Source organism: Manduca sexta, chromosome 14, assembly GCF_014839805.1.
Source record: "Manduca sexta isolate Smith_Timp_Sample1 chromosome 14, JHU_Msex_v1.0, whole genome shotgun sequence".
Classification (NCBI taxonomy): domain Eukaryota; kingdom Metazoa; phylum Arthropoda; class Insecta; order Lepidoptera; family Sphingidae; genus Manduca; species Manduca sexta.
In genome coordinates this window covers 8,608,521-8,631,027 of record NC_051128.1, presented here as the reverse complement: position 1 = coordinate 8,631,027, position 22,507 = coordinate 8,608,521, and the positions used below count along the sequence as shown (strand labels likewise).

General features: G+C 33.0%; 1 protein-coding gene and 1 non-coding gene across 3 annotated transcripts in view; both read right to left on the bottom strand.

Moving 5' to 3' along the window:
* The window catches only part of LOC115447632 (dual oxidase maturation factor 1), a 62,260-nt gene that overhangs the window by 2,120 nt on the left and 37,633 nt on the right, over positions 1 to 22,507 (bottom strand). For both annotated transcript variants that reach the window (XM_030174792.2, XM_030174791.2), the window contains 7 exons: positions 6,657 to 6,833; positions 5,654 to 5,711; positions 3,191 to 3,328; positions 2,124 to 2,349; positions 1,668 to 1,879; positions 492 to 672; positions 17 to 169 (listed from right to left, as the gene is read on the bottom strand). In XM_030174792.2, the coding sequence (XP_030030652.1) occupies positions 17 to 169; positions 492 to 672; positions 1,668 to 1,879; positions 2,124 to 2,349; positions 3,191 to 3,328; positions 5,654 to 5,711; positions 6,657 to 6,821 (1,133 nt within the window). In that variant the 5' untranslated portion in view covers positions 6,822 to 6,833. The remainder of the gene's footprint in view (positions 1 to 16; positions 170 to 491; positions 673 to 1,667; positions 1,880 to 2,123; positions 2,350 to 3,190; positions 3,329 to 5,653; positions 5,712 to 6,656; positions 6,834 to 22,507) is intronic.
* On the bottom strand, positions 1,238 to 1,310 carry Trnan-auu. Its single transcript has one exon. It is a non-coding gene; the product is annotated as a tRNA-Asn (tRNA).

Here is a 22,507-nt window from a genome sequence, read left to right as displayed (position 1 = left end):
ATTCAAACTGTCGTACCGATCCAATTGTCTCCTAAATAACGGATACCTCCACGGCGAGTTGGGTTTCCTCTGCTCGTGTTGGAAGGCGGGGTTGTCTCGTCCTCTGCTTTCGTTTACAACCGACATGGATACCTGGCCCTCGTTCTCACGGGTTTTTGAAGACAGTCTCCTGCAAATGAAGAAGAAATGATTTTTTATGACGGAGAATAAATATTTTTGAAAAATATATGAACGTTGACTTATACACCTTCGGAACACACACAATCCAACGGGCCGTTGCATGAACTGTCACATATAAACTGTCTTCTTCAATGAAGTGAGATCGCCTTGGGATTTTAAATTCTAGTCAATAATTTATCTTAATAAACATGACGAATGAAAGATATCATGTTTTTTCCCCATTCCAGAGGTAAGCAGAGGTGTTATTACAACCACATTTCGCCAAAAATCTGATTCTTAGGGGCTCAGAGGGCGAGGGTTATTAATTTTACCTTAATATCCTTGTAGGCAACGATGCTTGCATCTGGGGCCTAGCTCGCTGCCTACTGTCCACGATCAGCACGTGTCTATCGTACGGAGTGTCGTAGTCCACCTCCAGGACGGTGGAGAAGCGATGCGGCCAGATCAGGTCCAGTATCGCTATGAACAACCCTACTAGGACACACGAACTACCTGTGAATGAAGTGTTAAAAATAGAATGGTCAGTTTCGTATTGGTTTATAGGTAGTACGAATAATTTGAAGTTAAAATGATATATAATAGGATAAGTATTTTGTTAATTCATTAAAGAACCACGAGGTAGTAAATAATGTCGAAAGATATCCGATATGTCGAATGTCGAATCTTAATGGTTGTTTTCTTGATAACAGTTAAATAAAATTTAGTTGAAACTTGTGAAACAGGCCGTAAAGTCCAACTTCATCGGTTCCCGATAAAGTTCTAGATAACTATTTACATAATAACATTATCTAACAAATAAAAGCTACTGTAATATTTTACTATGAAATCCGTGATAAATTAACTGGCGGATATGTTTAACTGCTACTTGCTTGATTGGACAGAACGGCAACGTCGTATTTCTATCAATCATAACCAATTTCATATGGCAGATAGTTTTATGCGAGTCTTTTAAAAAACTAAAGATATTGTTTATTTCACAAATAGACAATCAGGGACTTTATCATTAATTCCTAAATATGGCATAATATGTGGTTCTTTTAAACTAAAATAACACGTGCGCCCAACGTCGGGCTTGAACCCACGACCCTGAGATTAATAGTCACATTCTCTACCGACTGAGCTAGCCGGGTTTTGTATCTTTGATGAAATTAGTGGACTTGGTTCACTTTGATTTGTTATTTAATTATACTAGGTTATGCTCGCGGCTTCATCCGCGTGAAAAGCCTGCTCCGCTGCAAGTCCTATAAAATTCTAAAGTCAGAATACAAAATTCCATATTTTTCCATAGAGTAAATTATTTGTTAAATACAATAAGAAGCCTATGTGTTAATCCAAAACATGGTCTACCCGTGCGTAAACCCTTTCAGTTTTTTACAAACACATAAGCATCTAAACATTCGAGATAATAGCTAACAGAGCCTCACCGATCATCAATAGAGCATATTTTTAAACTAAGAATATACTACACAGAATTATTTACGAAATACCTGCAATAAGCACTAGCCAGAAACACCAGCCGAGCGAGAAGAACAGCATGGCTCCATCCAATCTGACTATGAGGGGAGCGTTGGGTAAAGAGGCCCAGTAGCCTCCTGCCGCGGCGCACAGCGTCACTCCAAGAGACACCATAGCGTAAGCTCCGTATCGAGGCACCACCACTAACAGCAGGTTCATCAGCAACCAAAGAGCTAAGGCCGTCCTGAAAAACGATTACATTAAAAAAGCATTGTGAGATTATTATAGGGGCGTCGCAATTCGCCACCGTAGCGAACTTGACCTTCTAACGATCTCCACAATTTTCTCCGTCATGTATTTAGATTTAGTAATCTATCTGCTATGAATTTCCATTAAAACTAAGTTCATAAGCGCTTTGTTTGGTAAACTCTTTAATTCAGTTTTGTTATATTAAAACCCTGATATTCAATTAGTACTTTATATTTTACCATAGCAGTGTCGCAGTAGTGTATCCTGCGGCGCGGTATTTTGCTCCCCACTCGAAGCCTTCGTGTTGCACCGCGAAGTGTTCAGCTACCGACAGCACAGGGTAAGGAAGACCTCGCGTCAATCCGGCTCGGTACCAGTCCTGGATGGCCCCGGCCTCCTCCCATCGAAATTGTTCGTTGTAGTCCACTCCTGGGTCTCCAATACTTGTATTTCCCCATGATAAGGCTGTAATATTGAAGATGTATATAAAGGCAAATACTATATAGTGCCTAGGTCTTAATGATAAATTAATCTCTGTTATGAATAACTGTTCTATTGGACGCCACTCCACTTACCATAAGGAGCAGTTGGGTCACATTGCCCTGCCCGTATAAAAAATAAAAAAAATCAAACCATATAAAAACTCTTAAAGCTCACAAACACTTCCTAGTTCCTACAAATGGAGGTGCAAATATTTCGTGAGCTAGATTCTAATGCCAAGGACCCGAAACTAGAATTTCAAGTTAGATCTTTCAAACAGTAAAATTTTAATGTACAAAAAATAAATCCAAAACAACATGACGCGACATTAACTTTGCCATCATTTCGAAACTCTTTGTTCAAAGGAAAGGTCAACAAATCCATTACATCAGAACATGTACAATAGTTGTTTACAAACATAATGTAATAAAAAATTTAATTAAATCTTTTTGAACTGCGGCGTTTTCCTGCCTCGCATATAGATATTATCTACTGCTTGTTATATCGTTAAGTTCAAGAAATACTACATTAAGGTGTTATATATTTTTGGGATAATGCTTAAAAAGGCATGTGCTAAAAATTAAAAGGTAATTCATGAAAGAGCACAAACGATTTAACATTATCATAACATTCTCTGCATTGTTCAGTAACTCTTTAGAGCAGCATGTAATTGCGAAAGGAAAGTCCCGGTGTTACTTATAGATTTCGGTATTAGAACTTATTGGACTTAATAGTTGTCATTTTATCGAGTCTGGATTCTAAGATGCACTTCAAAATTGAATTTGAAGCAGGTACCTAATAGGTGGTACTCGGTATGAGATCTAACCAGTGAGCGTGACGTTAACGTGTCCCAGCCCGACGTGCACCGCCAGCCAGCAGTCGAGCCGCTCGGCGGAGAAGGCCCGGTACGCGGCGCGGGCAACGCGCGCGCCCGCCACGTGCCACGATGAGCCGTGCTTACACACTGAAACATATTGGTAGAGTATCCTGATGAGTGATGAGTATTAAAAAATAATATTTATTTAGTTCGCGAGTATCTATCTATCCATTATTATAATGCACAACACAAACTGTTGTTTAGGACTTTAACTAATGTGAATGGGTAGTTAACATAGCGTCTCTATCTAGTCTAGGTTCACGCGTTCAAAGGGGCAATTAAAAAATGAATTTAAAATATGATTCTTAACAAGTGATTATTCTGTAGCTACTACATACGATATATTAAGTATGATTTTATGCGGTCAGTGGCAAAATGCAAGTTGATTTCTTCACTTATTCGGTGAGAACAAGAAAACGGCAGATTCATTACGAAAAAAACTTACAAAATCTTGGTGAACCGCATCAGAACTATTTAGAACCGATTTGTATTGGAATATTGCGCAAATATATTCAACAATAGCCTTGCTATCATTCAAAATAATTATTGAGACCACTTATATACCGTTGCACCTACCGCGGATCTTAGAAAGGACTCGAAAGTAGCTTAGTTACTGACTAGTTTAGTAACATTTGCAGTCTACTACCTACGATTTGTTTATGTAATTTAATGTGGTACGTACCGTGGAAACAATAGATATTAATAGATTTAACAAATTGTTCTACAACTGAGATTCGTACTGGTAATTTGATGGAATATTCAATATACTATTAAAGAAATTGCTTGTTCACTGAAATATGTTGTTCTAATTAAAACAAATAAAAATAATATATAATTCATATTAAACTAAGTTTATGTTACTTTTGTAAATCGTTTTTGATTGTACACATATTATCATACACTTCTTATATAGATGCTGTTTAATGTTTATAGTTAATTACTTTGTAATGGCAGAATAATTGTAATGATTTCATCATAAAACACTTAAGCAAGTTTTATGTACTAAATATAACAAAAAATATGTCTAGATCAATAGATGTTGCTTTTATTTCAGCTTTGTCCTTTTAATAATCTTACGAATATTTGCATGTATCGATCAATGGTACATAAAAATATTATTAGTTCATCCAGACTTCATTTTTAAATGTATTTAGTTTATGATATAAAACATTATTTTACTGGCGAGCTTATCTAGCACTTTAATTTAAAAAAAACCAGACACGTGCGGTTTTATCTCGCGTACAGAGGGTTCTGCACAAACTTGTAGGTAAAGTATCTTAGTATACTTAATACTTAGTAGTTACTAAGTATTAAGTACTTAGTATACTTAATAGTTTAAAATTGACAAACTTATCTTTGCACATTCGATCCTTAGACAGGGTTATTGCACCAACCGTTAGTAATAAGTTTTTTTTGTTATTAAATTACATATTTACGGTTTTCAGATTTTATTTATTTCATATACAAAAATTGAATTTTTTACTTCTTCTTGCGAATTTCATGATTCTAGGTCACCGGGAAGTATCTTATTCCCTAGTGAAATCGCAAAATATGCGACATAAATGGTCATATCTTTCGATTGCGTTGACTTACAAGTTTGACCGTAATCCCAAGCATTTGCCAACGATTACGGTTTTTTATTAATGTACCTCAAGAATCTACCTGACTTTTATGGTAATATATATATAAATAAATAAATAGTAATAGTAGGGTAGGGCAGTTTATACCTATAAATATAGGTAAAATATAATAAACACCTGTAATAGCAATCTCCTGTCACATGATTGGTTGCCGGGCAACAGCGGTCACGCAGATATAAAACCAGTGTATATGTATGTATGTATGTATGTATGTACATATATATTGGTTGTCACGTGCTTTGCATTTTAGCAATGCGAAGGACACGCTCTACTTAAATGATTATTCGGACCGCTGCGACAACATGTTTATCCGAGGAAGCGAGTCTCGGCTTTGTTTGGAATTTTTTTAATGGCAATAATGTAAATTGTCGCATATTAGGGATTAAGGCCGGGGTATTGTAGTTTGTAGGTATGTAGGTATTCATTCTGGGTTCAAATTAAATAATACTTTACCTATTGTAAGAATTTTTATTTAAATATAAAAGGTTTTTTTCTCCTCAGTAAAAATCAGTTAAATTACCTTTGATCTCAAAATATATGAAACAGTTTATTAATTAACTTGTCATTTTTAATAAAATGTAATTGCATGGACTTAATTTAATCTACAAGTCCTTTGTAAATCTATTATTAATATTATAAATGTAAAACACTGTAGTAATCAATATTTGGGACATTAGAATGACGATATTTTATTCATGGACATTATAGGTTTATCATAAAATTAGTAATAAAATGCAGGATATTGCTAACATGAAGATGTGGAGCATCTTACCTAAGATTACGGTGCCGACGAATAGGCTGAGTGTTACTACGGTGAATGTTGAAAATCTCTGCAAAAAAACGTATTTTATAAGTATTATAATTGATAATTGAAAAGAAACTACAATGGACTTAGATAGTTTCTTTAGTCTTGACAATTACCTCAAAAGTCCGAGGAAAAAATAAATAATTATATTTTTATAGTGTTGTAATTATTATATTATATATAGCATTAATCTGATGATTGAAAAAAAGGCGCTTTAATATTTTATGCTTATTTATTTTATAAAGTATATGTATTTATCATCGTCTACAGTTCTAGCAAATTTTGTGTTAAATGTTCATCACATACCGGACTTTTTAATTTAACCGCTTTCCGTGGTATGCCGATTGCGACTGTGACCATTTCACGTTAAATTAGGAGTAGTTTAACATCATTAACTCACTACGAGGAAATTATTCCACACAGAGCTTAAGATTGGGAAACGGTTTGTTGCAATATTCATTGATAAAGTTTTTGAGAAGTTTATTGAGTAACAGTATCTGATTACAATTTACATAATATTATAGAAGAGCAAGTTGTCACTGTGCTTTTGTTTTATATTAGATAGTCAAACTTCCTGAAGTAGGGATAGGTTCGCCCTGTATGCCATCCTGGGACGGAACACACAAGTGGGTCACTCACTAGTTGTGCTTTTGTAAACTCCTATGGGAATAAAAGTTATGATGTGTGTATGTGTTATACTGTTCATGCAATCATACATACTGGCTCTACTATTTCTTGAATCATAGGTCAGCCTCTAGTCTTAATTATAGTTTCATATATCACGTTTGAGTATCGTTCTTTGTGGATATTTTATCAGCACACATTTTGTGTCATATAGAAATGTAGAACTTGAAACTTGAATACTGGCCTACTCTAATACTAAAAGGGTTTATGCGTATCCACGCTAACTTATTTCGGTTCGGTTCAAAACCATTGATAGCACCTACCAATCACTGGAGGTGTTGCTTACCTCTTTCCTGATCCCTGGGAAGATGGCGAGGAAGGCGAGGTAGAGCGTGAGGGCAGCGAGCAGCAGCGCGAGCGCCGGCACGTCCGCCGCCACCGCCGTCCGGTTGTGATATGCGTATAGGGTTGGCCCGCCTTCCTCGCGGAACGCGTCGAACCACCCCTTCATCGCTCACCCAGCCTGGAAACGAACCAAATCATCATAAATGTCATCGTCATTATCAGCATCATCATTTGACTTCATTCGATAATTGTATAATTTATACTAATATATAAAGCTGAGTTTGTTTCTTTGTTCGGACGCATTAATCTTAGGAACTACTAAACCAATTTTGATTTTTTTATAGGGTAATATACATCTAAAAATAATATATAGCAGAAGTGGCGTAAATAATAAGTACTATTAGAATACGAATTTCGATTGTAGATTCAGTTAAATTGCCGGCTCTAGGCTCTAGTTCACCGGCCGTCATTGTGAGTGGATCTGTAATCTGTTGTATGAGCATTATTAATGGCGGGTTTTAATTGTAAAAAAATAATATATTCTAAAATACAACGCTAATTCGAAATTGTTAGGGTATCAGGGCAATGGTCAGTTTACTAAAATTACTAATTAAAAACGAAACATGTCCATGAAATGCAAGCCAGCTCCCCGTAAAAAAATCTTGTAACAAGTCTACCTATAGATGTTAGAGGTTCAATTTAAATTATTTTATTTGGATTTGAGGGTATCACTTAATTTGTTCGAGTTAGTTTTCAGTGAATGACTAAAACATTACTTGGCTATAGATACTATAACATTCTCTAAAGATATGTATGTAAAACATCTCTTATAGCTTTTAATAATCTGTTGATCGTAACGAAAACTTAAAACATGTAACTTGTTTTAATAAGATGCAGTCTAGGTGAAAGTTTTTAATTTCATTTAGCAAAATAGTTTTTTGAATGACGTTAGTCGATCGATGAATACTAAATCATGTGGCATTTTATAAACGAATCAGTAGCTTGTTTGTCTTTGGCTCGGAAAAACTTTATGCCTGCGATGCTACTCGCAGAAAATTGACGCAATTTATGAAGAACTTGGATAATGTGTTAACTTGTGTGGTTAAAACTGAAGACCCAAATATAACTGAAATATCCATATTTTTTTAAGGTTAGCTAAATATAATTCTTCCGGTATTGTGGGTTTTCATTCTGTTTAGTATAGTCTATTACTTGAAATAGTTACCCAATTAATAAAGTGAATGCTCCGAATTGTGAAGCTATACTTAGCTAAACCATTATATTTTACGGCTATTCCAATATTGGATGATTCGTTAACGTGAACATAAATCGGGTTTGCAATACTGAAATACGCTTATTGCAATAAGCTCGTATCTTGATCGGTCGTAGTTGGTATGCGCAGGCGACTTGCGAAATTGCATCTGACAGCTCCTATTCAGGGATTTATTCCTTATCGATTTATCTGAAAAATATTGTTTTGCATTGAGATAGCAAGGTAAATAATCAAAATTTATTTTGCTTAGCTTGAAATGTTCAACTCCAATTAGCATGGTTGATTGATTTATTCGTTAATTCCGTTGCTAAATTCGAATTCTTCTGTAGAATAATGGATTATACCATTGCTTTACATCGCGTGAAACATTATTTTACTATTAAGTATCATCAGTAAATTATATAGCGTTTCTTAAACTATTAAAATGACACTACAGTTTATCGCTTTAGTTGGAAACGGTTGTAACGATCATATAAAATATTAAACGTAAATTGTCACAACGTTGTTACTCAATGGACGTAATAAGAGCGAACCGACTTCAAAGCCTTCGGGAAACGGATGCTATTGCACATTAAGGTACGTGGACCTATTAATTAAATTATATTCAGATACAGCTGCGCAATTTGCGTAATAGAATGCACACAGTGTAAAGTTTAAAATCATAATATCCGTTTGTTCTGAATACACAAGGACTCCTGTAAATCGTGAGTTGTCTCTATTAGACTAAATTAGTTTTTTCTACTTCAAGTACGCAAAGGCGATAAAAAGGTTTTGTTACATAACGCGCTTGTAATCGTGGTGCCACTGTGAAGACAATAATTGGTAATTTATTTAAAGTGTGTACAAGAATGTTGCAGTTACATGTTTTATATAAATTAATATTATGTAACAATAATTATCAACATGTGTTGTGTTGAGTTTCAACATTTAGTATTCATGATTTCTGCATTGTGTATTTATATTTCAAGTGTTTTAACTACGAGGAACGGCATATTGTTTGATTTCATTATCATTCTCGCTTATTTCAAGGAACTACGATACGACTAATTTCACAATGGTTTTGACCTAGATTACCTGGTGGCATGTCGGAAATAAATTCCTGTGTCTATGTGCTGCCGGAAACAACATATAGACATTACGAGGCTATTTATAAACATATTATAAATGTAACCTTGGTTACAAGTAAGGCAAACTGGTCGCAAATGCCCTATTAATCGATTCACTGAAAAACCACTTCAAATACTCTTTATGATTGTAAAGGTCATGATAGTCGTTAAGGAATTATGAAATCGATTGCTCGATTCATTAATTATATTAACACCTATTTATTATGAAGCTTGTAATTATTCCGCATTGATAAATACAACGTATATATTATATGGTAGATTTGATTGTACCAACTTGTTATTTGATATGTATTGTAATTTTAATTGGGTTTTATGAAGGGATAATGAACACTTGTAAACGAGGCATGCCTTTCTGTAGAAATAATTAAAAACCCAATTATTGTGTTAGATCTTATCAGCTTTGAATTAATATTATTTAAAATTACCTATTTTGAGTTATCTATAGATTGTATGTCGATTTAAAACATTTTTATTTGCGTCCGATTTAACCATTAGATACTTATTCTTTTTATTATTATTGTTTCGTCATACTAAGTGTTAATTATTCGGTAGTTTCAAGGAGACCAATCAGCCCGTGATTTGATTTACAATTCTTTAAGGTGAAGAATAAAAATGTTACCTTAATTGACACTTTTCGGGGGGTATAATAATTAATTATTTAACTATTACTTAGTTGAAAATATATTATTAAATTCTCTTGGCAGTGTAAGAAAAAATCTGTGTTAGCAGTTAACTCGGAGTTAAAGAAATAAACTCTAGAACGATCAAGTAGCTCTAATTGATATTACAAAATACATAAATATCCTTCTTCAGCGTTTATGTTTGGTTTGAACAGGCTCACGTAACTAAAACTATTTAAATTTTCATTTCACTTATTTAAATTAAATAAACCACAGCTACAATATGTCACACTTTCAACTCTAGAATGTTTTACTCAACGAGATACTTTTACATAAAATTAAAACGTGTGCATGTTTTAATATTTTATTCATGAAAAACCAAACTAGACTTCCGTACAAGTTTTATTTTGTCGGATATAAAATCATAATTACGTCATACAAGGTCTTATTTAGGAAAACATTGGAATTTGTGAAGTTGTTCTGAGTCATAGGTGATGTCTATCGTGTATTTAGGATTTTAGTGGTTTATTGAACCTAACCAGAAGTTAGTTCTATTAGTGACGAATAGATTACTCAATATTTTATAAGTATAAAAAATTTGTTTGGGCCCTGTGACGGCTGGCAAAGGAACGTATCTGGCGATGGGAACATGTTATAAAAGGTGATTAGGACAGATTATTATTTTTTTTTTCGAATAAACACGTTTTTGGGTTAATAATTAATAGTGTTGAACTAATCATATTTTAAAGAAATTAATCAATAGTAGTATGGTTTTATTCATTTAATAGTGTTAAAGGTTTTAGGTACATATACTGTTGTCGCTATGAGATGACATTGCCCAATCGGAAAATTTAACAATGAGATAATTATTATTCAACAATGCCTACTAGACAAGTGGTACAATTTCACACCCGCATCTGAGAGTGGATGTGCGAGAATGCACGTAAACACATACGACATCAATAGTTCTCTCAACACCAAATATATATTTTGTCCTATCTCTGTTACGGACTCACTCCTTCCAAATATGTTGCACATTTTTTATGGTCCCTTTGATGTCACAATTGGGTGAGTGATTGTTTTGGCGAGATAAACTTAGTCAAATGTTGCAAAGCGCTCTTGAAGTCGGTCATGATAACAAATTTGTCATGATTAATTACCTCTGCATAAGACAAAGCTTCGACGACAGCAATCAATTCGACGTAATTGTAATATTGGTATCGATTTATGTTCTTTGCTTTAGCAAATGGATAACTTAGAAACGGTGGTTAAGGGCGTAACTATTTTTGTTACACAGATAAAGTATAACATTTTTTTTAGCACATTGTACCGCCGAAAAATACAAAATTTGATCGGCGCGTTTTCAATGACAGCTGTCGTGGGAGTCATCCTAAGTTTAACATAGTATATAATACCTAGGGTATTTGAAAAAACATTGTTTTTTACCTTTTTTAAATATATACTTACCACATATAATTCTAATAGAAAGTAAAATTAAAGTTCAGTAAAAATTAATAAGTTGCAAAGCTTTGAATTTCGATAGAAAGAGTATAATATACGTCAAGAGACGATAAAAGAGGCGCAATATGGATACGTAACAATTAGCTGGCTTATTATTACAGTCGTATGTTAGTTTTCATTTCGGTAGAAATTAGAGAAGACAATAAACCCTGATTCCGTCTTCATTTATTTTTCGGGATTATTGGAAATGTTCACTGAAAAATACGTTGTATTAATTGAGATATTTAAAATTAAATTTGTAAATTAATTATATTTAAAATAAAACAGAATCTTGTCACAGTGAGCTAGCGAATTTTAATGCAGTATTCACAAAAGGCTTATTTTTTAAACTGTTTCTTGTTACATGTAGATACAAAAGCGGTCACAGGAAAATATACTATTGTAAATACAACGGATTTATTTTTTCCTGTATATTAAGATGAGCCGTTACAAATATACTGGTTGTGCACATAAAGAAGTTAACAGTTAAAATTCTCACATTACCATTAATATCTTATAACGGCTCCTTATATTTACAACTTTTTCATTTTTATGAAGAGATAGAGAGCACAATAACTGTTCATTAAACAATGGAAACATGAACAAAATGTTACATCATTAAGATAGGAATATGAAATTGCAAGCCTACAGTCACGATCAATGGAGTAAAAATGTATTGAAATCCTTATGAGGACATAATATTAGGTTCGTGTAATCATAATTCGACGCTTCAAAGGCAATCATATCTAAGTGACAAATATACCGAAAATGAATTATATAAATATTTTGAATCGCCATATTTGTTTGCGACATTTGATCTAAATTTTGTAGGTCTAGGACAATTTTAATAGTATTAGACTATATCTTTATAAAATAAAAAGATGAATTGTTATGAATTTTCATTTTAAAATCAAGACTTTAAAGCACTCTACTTAAATTTTTTTTTTCGCTAAGATATGGTTGCCTTTCAAACGTCGATTAATTTAGAATAACTTAAAAAAAAATTGGCGATAAATTCATATCCTTACAGGTTCACAGTTCAAGTTCATTGACTAATGAGTAGGTAAGGTATTTTGTGAAAGAAGGATTTCTGCTTCTAATTACTATGCTTAGGTACACGACTCGCGTCAGGAATACCTTTGTATATAATTGTTTCGTTATGTCAACTGTTAAGTGGCGTCTATTAACACTAGTGGAGACGGTAATATTACTGACGTAACAGGTAAGCTCGTTGTGGTTAATGTTGTTATGTATGGTTATTTGTTTCTCACTATTACAAGGGCGTGTATTATACGCGGTTATTTGATACGGTCTTGTTTTTATTTTGATGCAAATAATTTAGTTTTGTACTTGCTATTGTATGAAACGAGGTCATGTCTTTAAATAAATTATAATTTGTTCAATTCGTGTAGTAAGGTATGTAGGAATGAAAATGGTGGTTAAATTTAATATTTCTATTATATTCGGCTCACAGCTGTCTATAAAAAACTAAAAAAGCCAATTATAAACCATCACACGTAGATTTTAAAGTTTTTTTGGTTCAATTACCTTTGGTACCAATTACAATTTCTTTTCGTCTAATTACCTACCTACCTACCTTAAAAGTCAGGTAAAAATGTTATGCTTTCACATAGATTAAAAAGTGGATACTATATTATATAAATAAACAGTTGGTCGCCATAAACTTCAACAAACATTTGGTTAAAAGAATTCAATATATCGGTATTTTGTAGTTTTGTTTGTTTATTCCTGCATCTTTTTTCCTGTACACATAGTTATTGAGGTGGCACAAGATAATATGCAGTTGTAATCTATAAGAATGGTTTGTAGAGAACAACGGACAGCATTCATCCAAAGATATGTGTGATATGTAAAATGACACGTAGTGTTGTCGTTTTGATTAAATTCATGCCTCCGGACGTAGGTAATTTTTTAAATCATTAGATTTTCATTTAAAAGTTGTTATTTGTGCAGCTTATACTTGGTACCAAAACATAATCTCGTGGTTATTTTTAACCCCAAACGTAAACTGACCCGTAGTTGCAATAATTAAGTACCTACTTACTACTCAGTTTTTCTATATCAGTCAACTACGTAATTGCTAGAAAAATATAATGTAAGTACGAGCATTATCAACTAAACAAAAAAATATGAAGGATCAACAAAAAGTATTGAATAAAAGAATTAAAGAAAAAAAGGCGCTTATGTAGGTTATTGCCCTTTATCTTCCACGGATACCATTTAATTTAAAAGTATTTACTCGGAATTAATTTATTATTTTTATTACCAGTTCCGTAACTCAAGTGATATTTGAGTAAGTAGTAAGTACAGCATATTGCAGTAAATACCTTTATCATAAATACCAGCGCAAATTCACAGCCCCAATATTTTTCTTATAATTCAGTCACGGATTTAATAAATAATGAACCCGGAACAGTAGTATTCAGAATGAAGTGAGACGCAAGGTCAGTCCGTTATTCTCGAAGCTGTGTGCCTTCCAGGAAAATGCCATGTTACCCATATTAGATCAGGTTTCCAAGTGTGGTGAGGGACCTGTCATGGCCGTTCGAAGTCGAGGCCGCTGAGGACGTACGGACACCTTGCCTCTTACAGGTGACTCAACCTTGCTCTCATGTATGCCCCCAAACAGATTCAGATCACGTACATACAATATTATATCTTTTATGACGCGTATTGTTACGTGCGTTTCTACATGGATGCTCTTTTGTTGACGGCTTTGAATTGTCTTTATGCGTGGCGTGTAGTTTACGAATACCGTAAAATATAGTTTATCATCTTCACCGACGCTCATTCATTACAAAAACAATACAAAGCGATTTAAAGACATACAAAAACAAAACGTACTAGTGTCAATGTGTTACAGTTGTTTTTTTAAAAAAATTTTTGGTTTGTATAGAAATCAATTTATAGAATTAATTTGAGTGTTAGATGAGAGATTTTAAAATAATGAAAAAAATAGCAATTATTTGTGTTAGTAGTTTAAAATACCTAATAACAACATCGGCTGTAAAATATTACGTTCTTCAATCCAGGACTTAACATTGTTAAAACTCCTACATGGCATCCAGTCATCCGCAAATAGTTCATTTGGTGTTATTTACCCAGATTAATGACATATTATGACAAACTTTACACATAATTCATACCTGGTATGATATATGTATCAAGATACATAAGATACTTTTATTACGATATATATATTTACCAACGTCATATCAAGAGGTGTATAAACTCCCCATTATACTATTTAGATAACCCAACAAGTTTCATCACATTTCCATTAAATAGATAAAAAATTAAAATACTTGTTTTGAATCTCAAATTAAAAGTCCAAGTAAAACTTACGAAAGTTATAAAACATGCTTTAAGAATCATTAAATCAGAGGGCGACCAGTTGGGTAATCCGTAATTATTTTGAACTTGACGTCTCTTTTGGCCTTTGACGCGAGGGTTTACCGTCTTGTTTATTCTAAATGAAGCTACCATTACTCTGAAGTTAACTGACAGATATTGCATAAAGCATCTTGCAAATGTGTTAAGAGCGGTAACGTATAACTCACGGTTACTTCGATTTTTACACGAAGAAACAATTTTGCAGTGTGAAAAAAATATATTATAAATGAAGAAATTTTCATTCATAAAATGTTTTAGCAATCTGAGTCTACTATTAGAAAATATTGATTATATATATTAACCACTGTAGCATCGGAATGTTTGCCGGCAAACATTCCGATGCTACAATTTAGTCTATACTCCACATTCCGTAGTAGATATGCTTTCGCGCAATTGCACTATGACTACATTCGTACTGCGATGAGATTTTATTAAATGTGCTGCATATCATTATTAATAATATAAAGAGGATAAAACATTGAAACGTGATGTGACTGTCAACATTTAAGGATAAGGAAAAGAAAAGGAAGGAAGCAATATTATTAAAGTTGTGGGTGTAATAAAAAGATCAAACGACATTGTTTTGAAATTAATTTGAATTAATAACAATCATTGCCGCGTGCAGGGTCATCAAGGAATCATTGTAACTATATCTAGCTCTGAAATTCGCATTTGCATAAAAGGATAATGGGAGAAATAAATACAATTAAAGTCTATTAATATGAGATGTTAACTTATAGCACGTTAATATTAAGCAAGAATAAAGATATGTGTAAAAATTGACTTGTTAAGTTGAAATTGTACATAGGTGAATACTTTTGTAATGTGGTCTAAGCAATATGTTCGTAAATATAAAAAAAACAACTTTTGTTGGTAATCTTTTAAGTATTGTAAAATAATATAATAGACTTGCACGTGTACAAATTATGCACTTGAATGACAATATTGAAGCTTGTTTATTATTAGTAAATTATTATAATTTTGCATCGTACTACATGTAATTAATTTGCATATAGGTACATTATTATGAGCCGTCTATTTTATTAACTTTATATTTCCTATTTAATAAATAATTATCTACCGTATTATATCAAGATTCAAGAGTAGTTTATTGATTAAGGCCTAGTTTCACAAGTTTCAAGTAAATTTTATTTGTTAGTTATCGTATTAAAAAGTTAATGTAGATGGTATGGTACTTATTTTCGTTCCATTAATTTGGGAGCATAGATTACAGTGTGACTTTTGTAGTTGGTCGGCTTATACATTTATGTGGCGAGTACAATTTACTCTGGATTTGTGAAATAGAGCCTAAGTATTGTAAATAATATGTACCTAATGTAAATATCAAATTAAAATTAAAAATCATAAAATATGAAATGAGAAAATGATAATTAAAACTGTAATCGAATTGTGCCAGTTATATAACCAACAGTTCTGATCCGAACCAGCTTCTCAGAACTTGACCTTGCCACTGGTTTACTCCGAATATCAAGTGCTCAGCAAATAATCGCCTAACACGAACACGTATTGAGACCCGATAGCTAACACGCGAGCAATTTTTTATGTGCTAAATATAATAATGATTGCATAGATTAATAGATTCTATCGTTTGATTTGGTTAAACGGAATACAGGGCTGTCATGCGTTTGGAAAATGGTTATATTGATAGAAATAAAATTTTGAAAAAAATATTTTTGTCCTACGTTTAAAAAAACTGACAATAAGATTTTGCATTGGCATAGAAAATTACTTAAATATTGTTTTTCCATTGATCGTACCCTTAGACGACTTGAATTTAGTATCAGAATAATACTAAATTCATATGCATAATCATATGCAATGGAGAAATGTTTCATATCCTAATGATCTTCGTTTTGAAGCTTTGTTGCCATCCATTGTGCATAAATATGATTACTGAACTAAAAAGTTAACACTAATAAATTACAACATGTTGCAAATATGTTTGTGAACCTTGAACATGACGTTTATACTACTGATATACTAAATTGGCACATTTCGGCCATTTTAAATAATTATTAAAATTATAATCATAATATTTTTCATATAATGTAATGTGTTTTTAAAAGTATGTTGCAGGATTTCACGTGAGAGACATCATCTAGCCGGATGTTTTAAAAATATATTATTGGTTTATGTATTTTGTCGCCAAATTATAGTATGTAAACACAGTTATTAGATTTCGTCAAAAATAATAAAATAGACATTGTGAGACTAATTCCTTTCTGAGGCATTCCTTTTAGCTTAAAAAAAATTATCAACAGGGGCTATGCTGTTTTTCTTATTGTAATTTAAAGTTTGGTATTGATCCTATTTAAAGGTAGGCGTGGATAGTCTTCAGACGAGCAACCTACTCGTCTCGTCACTCAATTTTACATAAATTTTTAAAAATTACGTCACTCACTTATTGCCGATGTTCGTAATATTCGATGATTGGCAAAATAGTTATTAGAGTGTGTGTCTCAATGCGTCATTAGAATATCAATATTGGTCAATCAACTAAAAATAATGTATTTTCTGTTCTTAATTTTATTATTACGCCGTTAAAATAACAAATGTTTTCCGATCCATTATAAAATATCAAACATGCAAATCATTTCGTAATCAAGATAAATAACCGCTACTCAACCGATTAAACGAACACATAATAGTTTTTGATAGATGCACAAAAGTAGATCGTCATGTAGCGTGAGGCATTAAATATTTGGAGCGAGTACTGAGGTGGCGATCCGGCCGCCCGCTGCCCGCTGCTGCCAGCGCTACAACGCCGACATTTGCGTGCATCGATCGGCTTCAACAAGTTTGCATTGAGTTCTGCTCGGGTACATAGCCTTCTCAAATGACAGCACGGCATAAAAACAACGGACAGTTGGTATTCGAGCCAAGGTCCTGTAATAAGATATGTTAGTAGATAGTCGCGTTTTGAGAATTAAGACAATTCCGTTGGTTTGAACAGATAGTCTCGCTAACTGTACCTAATTATGATTGTGTGCTTGATTATAAAGACTGTGAAGAAATAGTTTGTTGTAAATTTTACACTTCATAACAAATTATCAGATCAGTCTGCGCGCACCCAACTGTTAAGCTATTAGCAAAGAATGGTTTTAGATTTTCAACTCTGTATCCGATTCAGCTGATGCGATCATTATCGGAATAAATTAATATTTAATAGGTTACTTTTAAAATAACAATAATATATTTACATATTTATGTAATGTACAATTTATTAATTTTTGTGACGTGTTCGAGGTCGCAGATACACGTCGCAGATTGTTGGTTGTGTACTACACGAAAGTGTGTCGTGTTCCGGAATCAGCCTGTGTATATCCGATTCCAACAGGCCGGCATAATTGTGTCGACTGCCGAGGGGTAATATTTAATTATCATATTGACAATCTCTAGGAATAAACTTATACATTACTCCAAAACTAACCCCAAAGAAAACATAAAAATATGTAATTGTACGAAATCCCACAATTAGAAATAATGAGTATTGTTTTATTTACAAGTACGTAATTTCTTCTGTTTTGTGTGTTATTTTCACTATTATACAAAATTAAATTATGCGACACGAACTCTCGTACAGAGAATAAGAGCAATCTACTTCGTGGATTCACGATTCTGTGCGAAATTTTTGTTTAGTTTTATGGTTCTTATTTTGTAACTCTTATAAGTTATTTTATAAATATAATGGTACCAAGCATGGACATAGCGTTCTATAACATGCTTTATTGATGTTTTCTGTTTTCCATAACATGACCACTGATCATATTTAAAAAAAATGTTGTATCTCTCTCTTCTCTCTGGTCATCACCAATAGTACATATAAGTGTAACAATGTAGTTATATAACAAAATGTACCAATGTTTATAAAGTTAATGTACACTATCATTTTCAATTGTTCATATTATGTTGATTTACTGGCACAAGTAGCCGCCTGTTTTGTGCAATTCAGAGGCAACGCACTGTATAAATACTAAATAATTTGAAACCGTTATTGTCCACGTAGTTTCCAATCCGTTTATTGACAACAAAGGATAGTTGCAAGTTATATAAAAGTTTAGAGTTTAGACATGTTGTTTACAGTTTCGTTCTCTTTTGAAGGTAGGAAATGTCAACTTTGGTTAAATTACAATAGCAAATATGAGTAGGAACTGACATACTAATATTTATTTGATTATGACTCATGAATAGTCAGAATGGTGATACACGGAAGTAAAAAAAAATGTTAAGAATTAACCATAATAAAACTTTATAAAACTGTAAATATAATGTGTTTTAGAAGTGCTGTTATTAACAGGTATTTTTACAGTATTCCAGTTGTAAAAAAAAATTGTATTAAATGAATCACCGTCGCTTTAAATATGTACCTATGAGAAAAGTTTTGATGTTTAAAAAGAATACAAATAAGATTTATAAAAAATGTTTAAATATAAAATCAAAGTTCAGATTAAACCAATTTACGATAAAGATTATAAAACAATTCAAATTATAGACATAATAATCCCGAAAGGCTGGAAGGAGGTACAACTCGTGCACCAACGGTTCGCCAAGTTTATTTGCTTGCAATGTTCCGGGAAAACATAAAGCGGGATTTTTATCTCTAAGAACTTTTTCACGTGGGCGGAGCGAGAGTAAAAGCTGGTCTAAATACAGAAGAAAATATCACATTCAAAATAAGTCATATTAGCGTCATGGTAACTTCGTAAAGTGGAATTACGGTCAGAAAAATGGAAAATCAGACTGTATGTGTTTTAGAAAAATTGGTTGGCTCAATACACTGCTTCTCAAAGTGGGCGATAACACCCGCTTGTGAGCGTTGGAGGCTATCATTAGAAAAGATAATGGAACAGACATTAGTAATTCAGAAAAAGGAATTAAAACTTATATCCTAGGTAAATTTCAAATATAGTAGGTAAATTATCAGAGCTCACTTTAAAGATAATTGTTTTTTAAAGTGAGCAGGAGACGAAATGCGTTTCAGACTGTATGCTTACAGGTATTACTTTATTAGTTCCTATCATACTTTTGTCTACGAAAACAATGGCTATCATGCCACTTGATAATCTTAAACCAGCCACTAAGTTCAAATATAACTATGTACAAGAAATATTAATAGAAACAAAATTATTCGCCGTAGGGGCCATACGTCGCGTCGTTTTAACCATCTTCTGTGAGATGTAATAACGCCTAAAGCTAATCTATTATTTTACACGAAACATTACGTTCTTACGACCAATGTTTTAAAATGCCTGTACATTAATCAAATGGTTGCTGAATGTCAACAGGTACTTACAACTCTTTCATAATCTGACGAATATAGCAGATTTGATAAAATACTTAGAATGTTAGACATATTGCCATGTGTAGTAGGTATAAAGATAATATAATATCTCAGTTTCTAATAAATATATTATTATGTTCGCAAAGTTAAACGCGGTTTGTTTCACGACAAGCGAGTGATATATGACACAACGACGGTATTGTGGTAAATAAGTATTTTGCATTACGTAGCTCTCCGAATTTATTCACACCTGTATAATATGAAATAAGTGTGTAGAGTTGACTGTGTATTTGATGTAATGTATGGGAGTCGCAACTCTAGCTATAATGAAACTCCAAAGATGACACTGAATATATTATGTATTTCAAAACTCCAGAGTACGTTTAATACACAGAGGCGTACTTAGATGGTAATAGTAACAAATCGTAAGACGTACTAATTAAACAAAGACGCGCGTTGCTTTTATACGGGAGGTATGGTGTGACACAGCGTTCTCGCACAACTACGCACGTGCACTTACATAGCTGCGCAAGTGTGTGTGTCCCAACACCATTCCCCCCCTTTTACAAAAAAAAATAACGCAACGCATAAAATCAATTTTATAAAAAAGAAATAACTACACATAAGTACAATAAAAAACAATATGTGACGAGTACAAATTCATCGCTGACTAATAATAACGCTAGACACTGGACACTGATGCTGTTGTTGAACATTGCGATAAGTTCGACGCGTCAACAGGATACAGCTCGTATTACGCGTAGCTGTCTGCAGGTGGCGAGGTGTTTGTTTTCGTTGCAGCGATTGATACCTCTTTTCTTAACCACTTTTAACTTTGCGTCGACATTGTAACCACACTGTAGTAACTAACACGATGACTAGCAGTGATGCTATGACGATCAATGTTATGTTAAATTGATTAACTTGCGTTTCAACTGCGCTATTCTGGGCTATAACTACTTCTTCTTTACTATAAGTTTTGCCCATTGTTACGATTATTCGTAAAGTGTGGATTGTCCGCGAGGTCTATAACGTATGAAGTTATAGCGCTATAAATGCTTCTTATACCTTATGACAATGTCCAAGTAAGCAAATAAAATGTTACAAATAATTTAAAATCTAGGTCATCGTTACGCAGTTTGTTCGCGATGGGTAACATTTGACAAAGCAATTTGTTTTAAAATAATTCAAAGTTATAACGTTAATATTATAAAAGACATAAAATGTGTACAAAAACTGTCCATCGCGAACGCTTTGCTGATCGAGCAGAAACATGAGCAGGCATGTACTCGACTCGATACCGTGCGTTGTTTACGATCTGATGCAATAGTAATGATTCGAAGAATTGTTTTGCACATGATAAATTTTGTAAAATATAAACACTGTGTATATGAACAAAAAGAAAAAAAAAAAATGTAAGAATAAAGTAAAAATATGTAAAAAATGTATATGCTTATATATAATGTGAGTCCTAATGAATCCATAAATCTTACAGGAATATTGATTACTCGACCACTTGTAGTAATATGTTGTTGCCTGTCCGGAGGTTGTGCCAAAAAATAGATGTTATAACTTCCTTGGGCATGTGTCGTCGCTCACCTTCTGCGATGCTAAGGTGGCTTCAATCCGGATGAACCAGGCGCGAGGTTCATCTACCCAGAAGTCAGGAATACGCGCCTGAACGGATACTCCCAGTAGATCCGTTTCTTTTGTCTGTGTATTTGGAGCTTTGTTGCCATCTTGAAGATCACGTCGGGGTCACCAATGTAGAGTTGACTGTGTATTTGATGTAATGTATGGGAGTCGCAACTCTAGCTATAATGAAACTCCAAAGATGACACTGAATATATTATGTATTTCAAAACTCCAGAGTACGTTTAATACACAGAGGCGTACTTAGATGGTACAGGAAAATTACATAAAGAGCGTATTTAAAAAAATGGTCATTACTTCAAATTATTATTATCTATGTTAGTACATAATGTACAATAAAGTAATGTTACTCCACGATTGTAATTATGTAATGTAATATTAAATGTGAAAATATTTAGATGATTGTAAAACTGTTGAAAAGATTCGGATGAAACTTGGCACAAATGTAGGACTAAGTTTTGAAATAAAAGGAAAATATCTGGGAAGACTTATGTCAATGGACCAGAAAAATCTAAATCTTGTACAAAATTGTGTTTGAATAAGGTGTTCTTGAATTTATTTACGTAAAGGCCAGTAGATTCAACACAAAACTACAAGTTATAGACAAGCGAATCTGCATATTCATGTCGTATCCTAGTTTGATTAACACTTAAAATCTTATGCATGCGGAAACTTCAGACAAAGCACTAACACTTTTATTAGGCGGTTTTTGTGCTTATTATTATTGTTGAACAAAAAATATGCATTTGCTTCCTTAATTCGTATTTGTTACATTCCATATAAAATATTAAGATTAGGGTAGTTATTGTCAATGGTATTTAATATAAACAAAATATTGTTTTCCTTGATTATTTTACCTAACGTTATATTTTATGTTGTTGTGTGCATATAAACGATATGAACAATATTTTTTTCCGAGTATCGCTTTATTTTAATGGATGGTGGAGATATTGTTATTCGGTA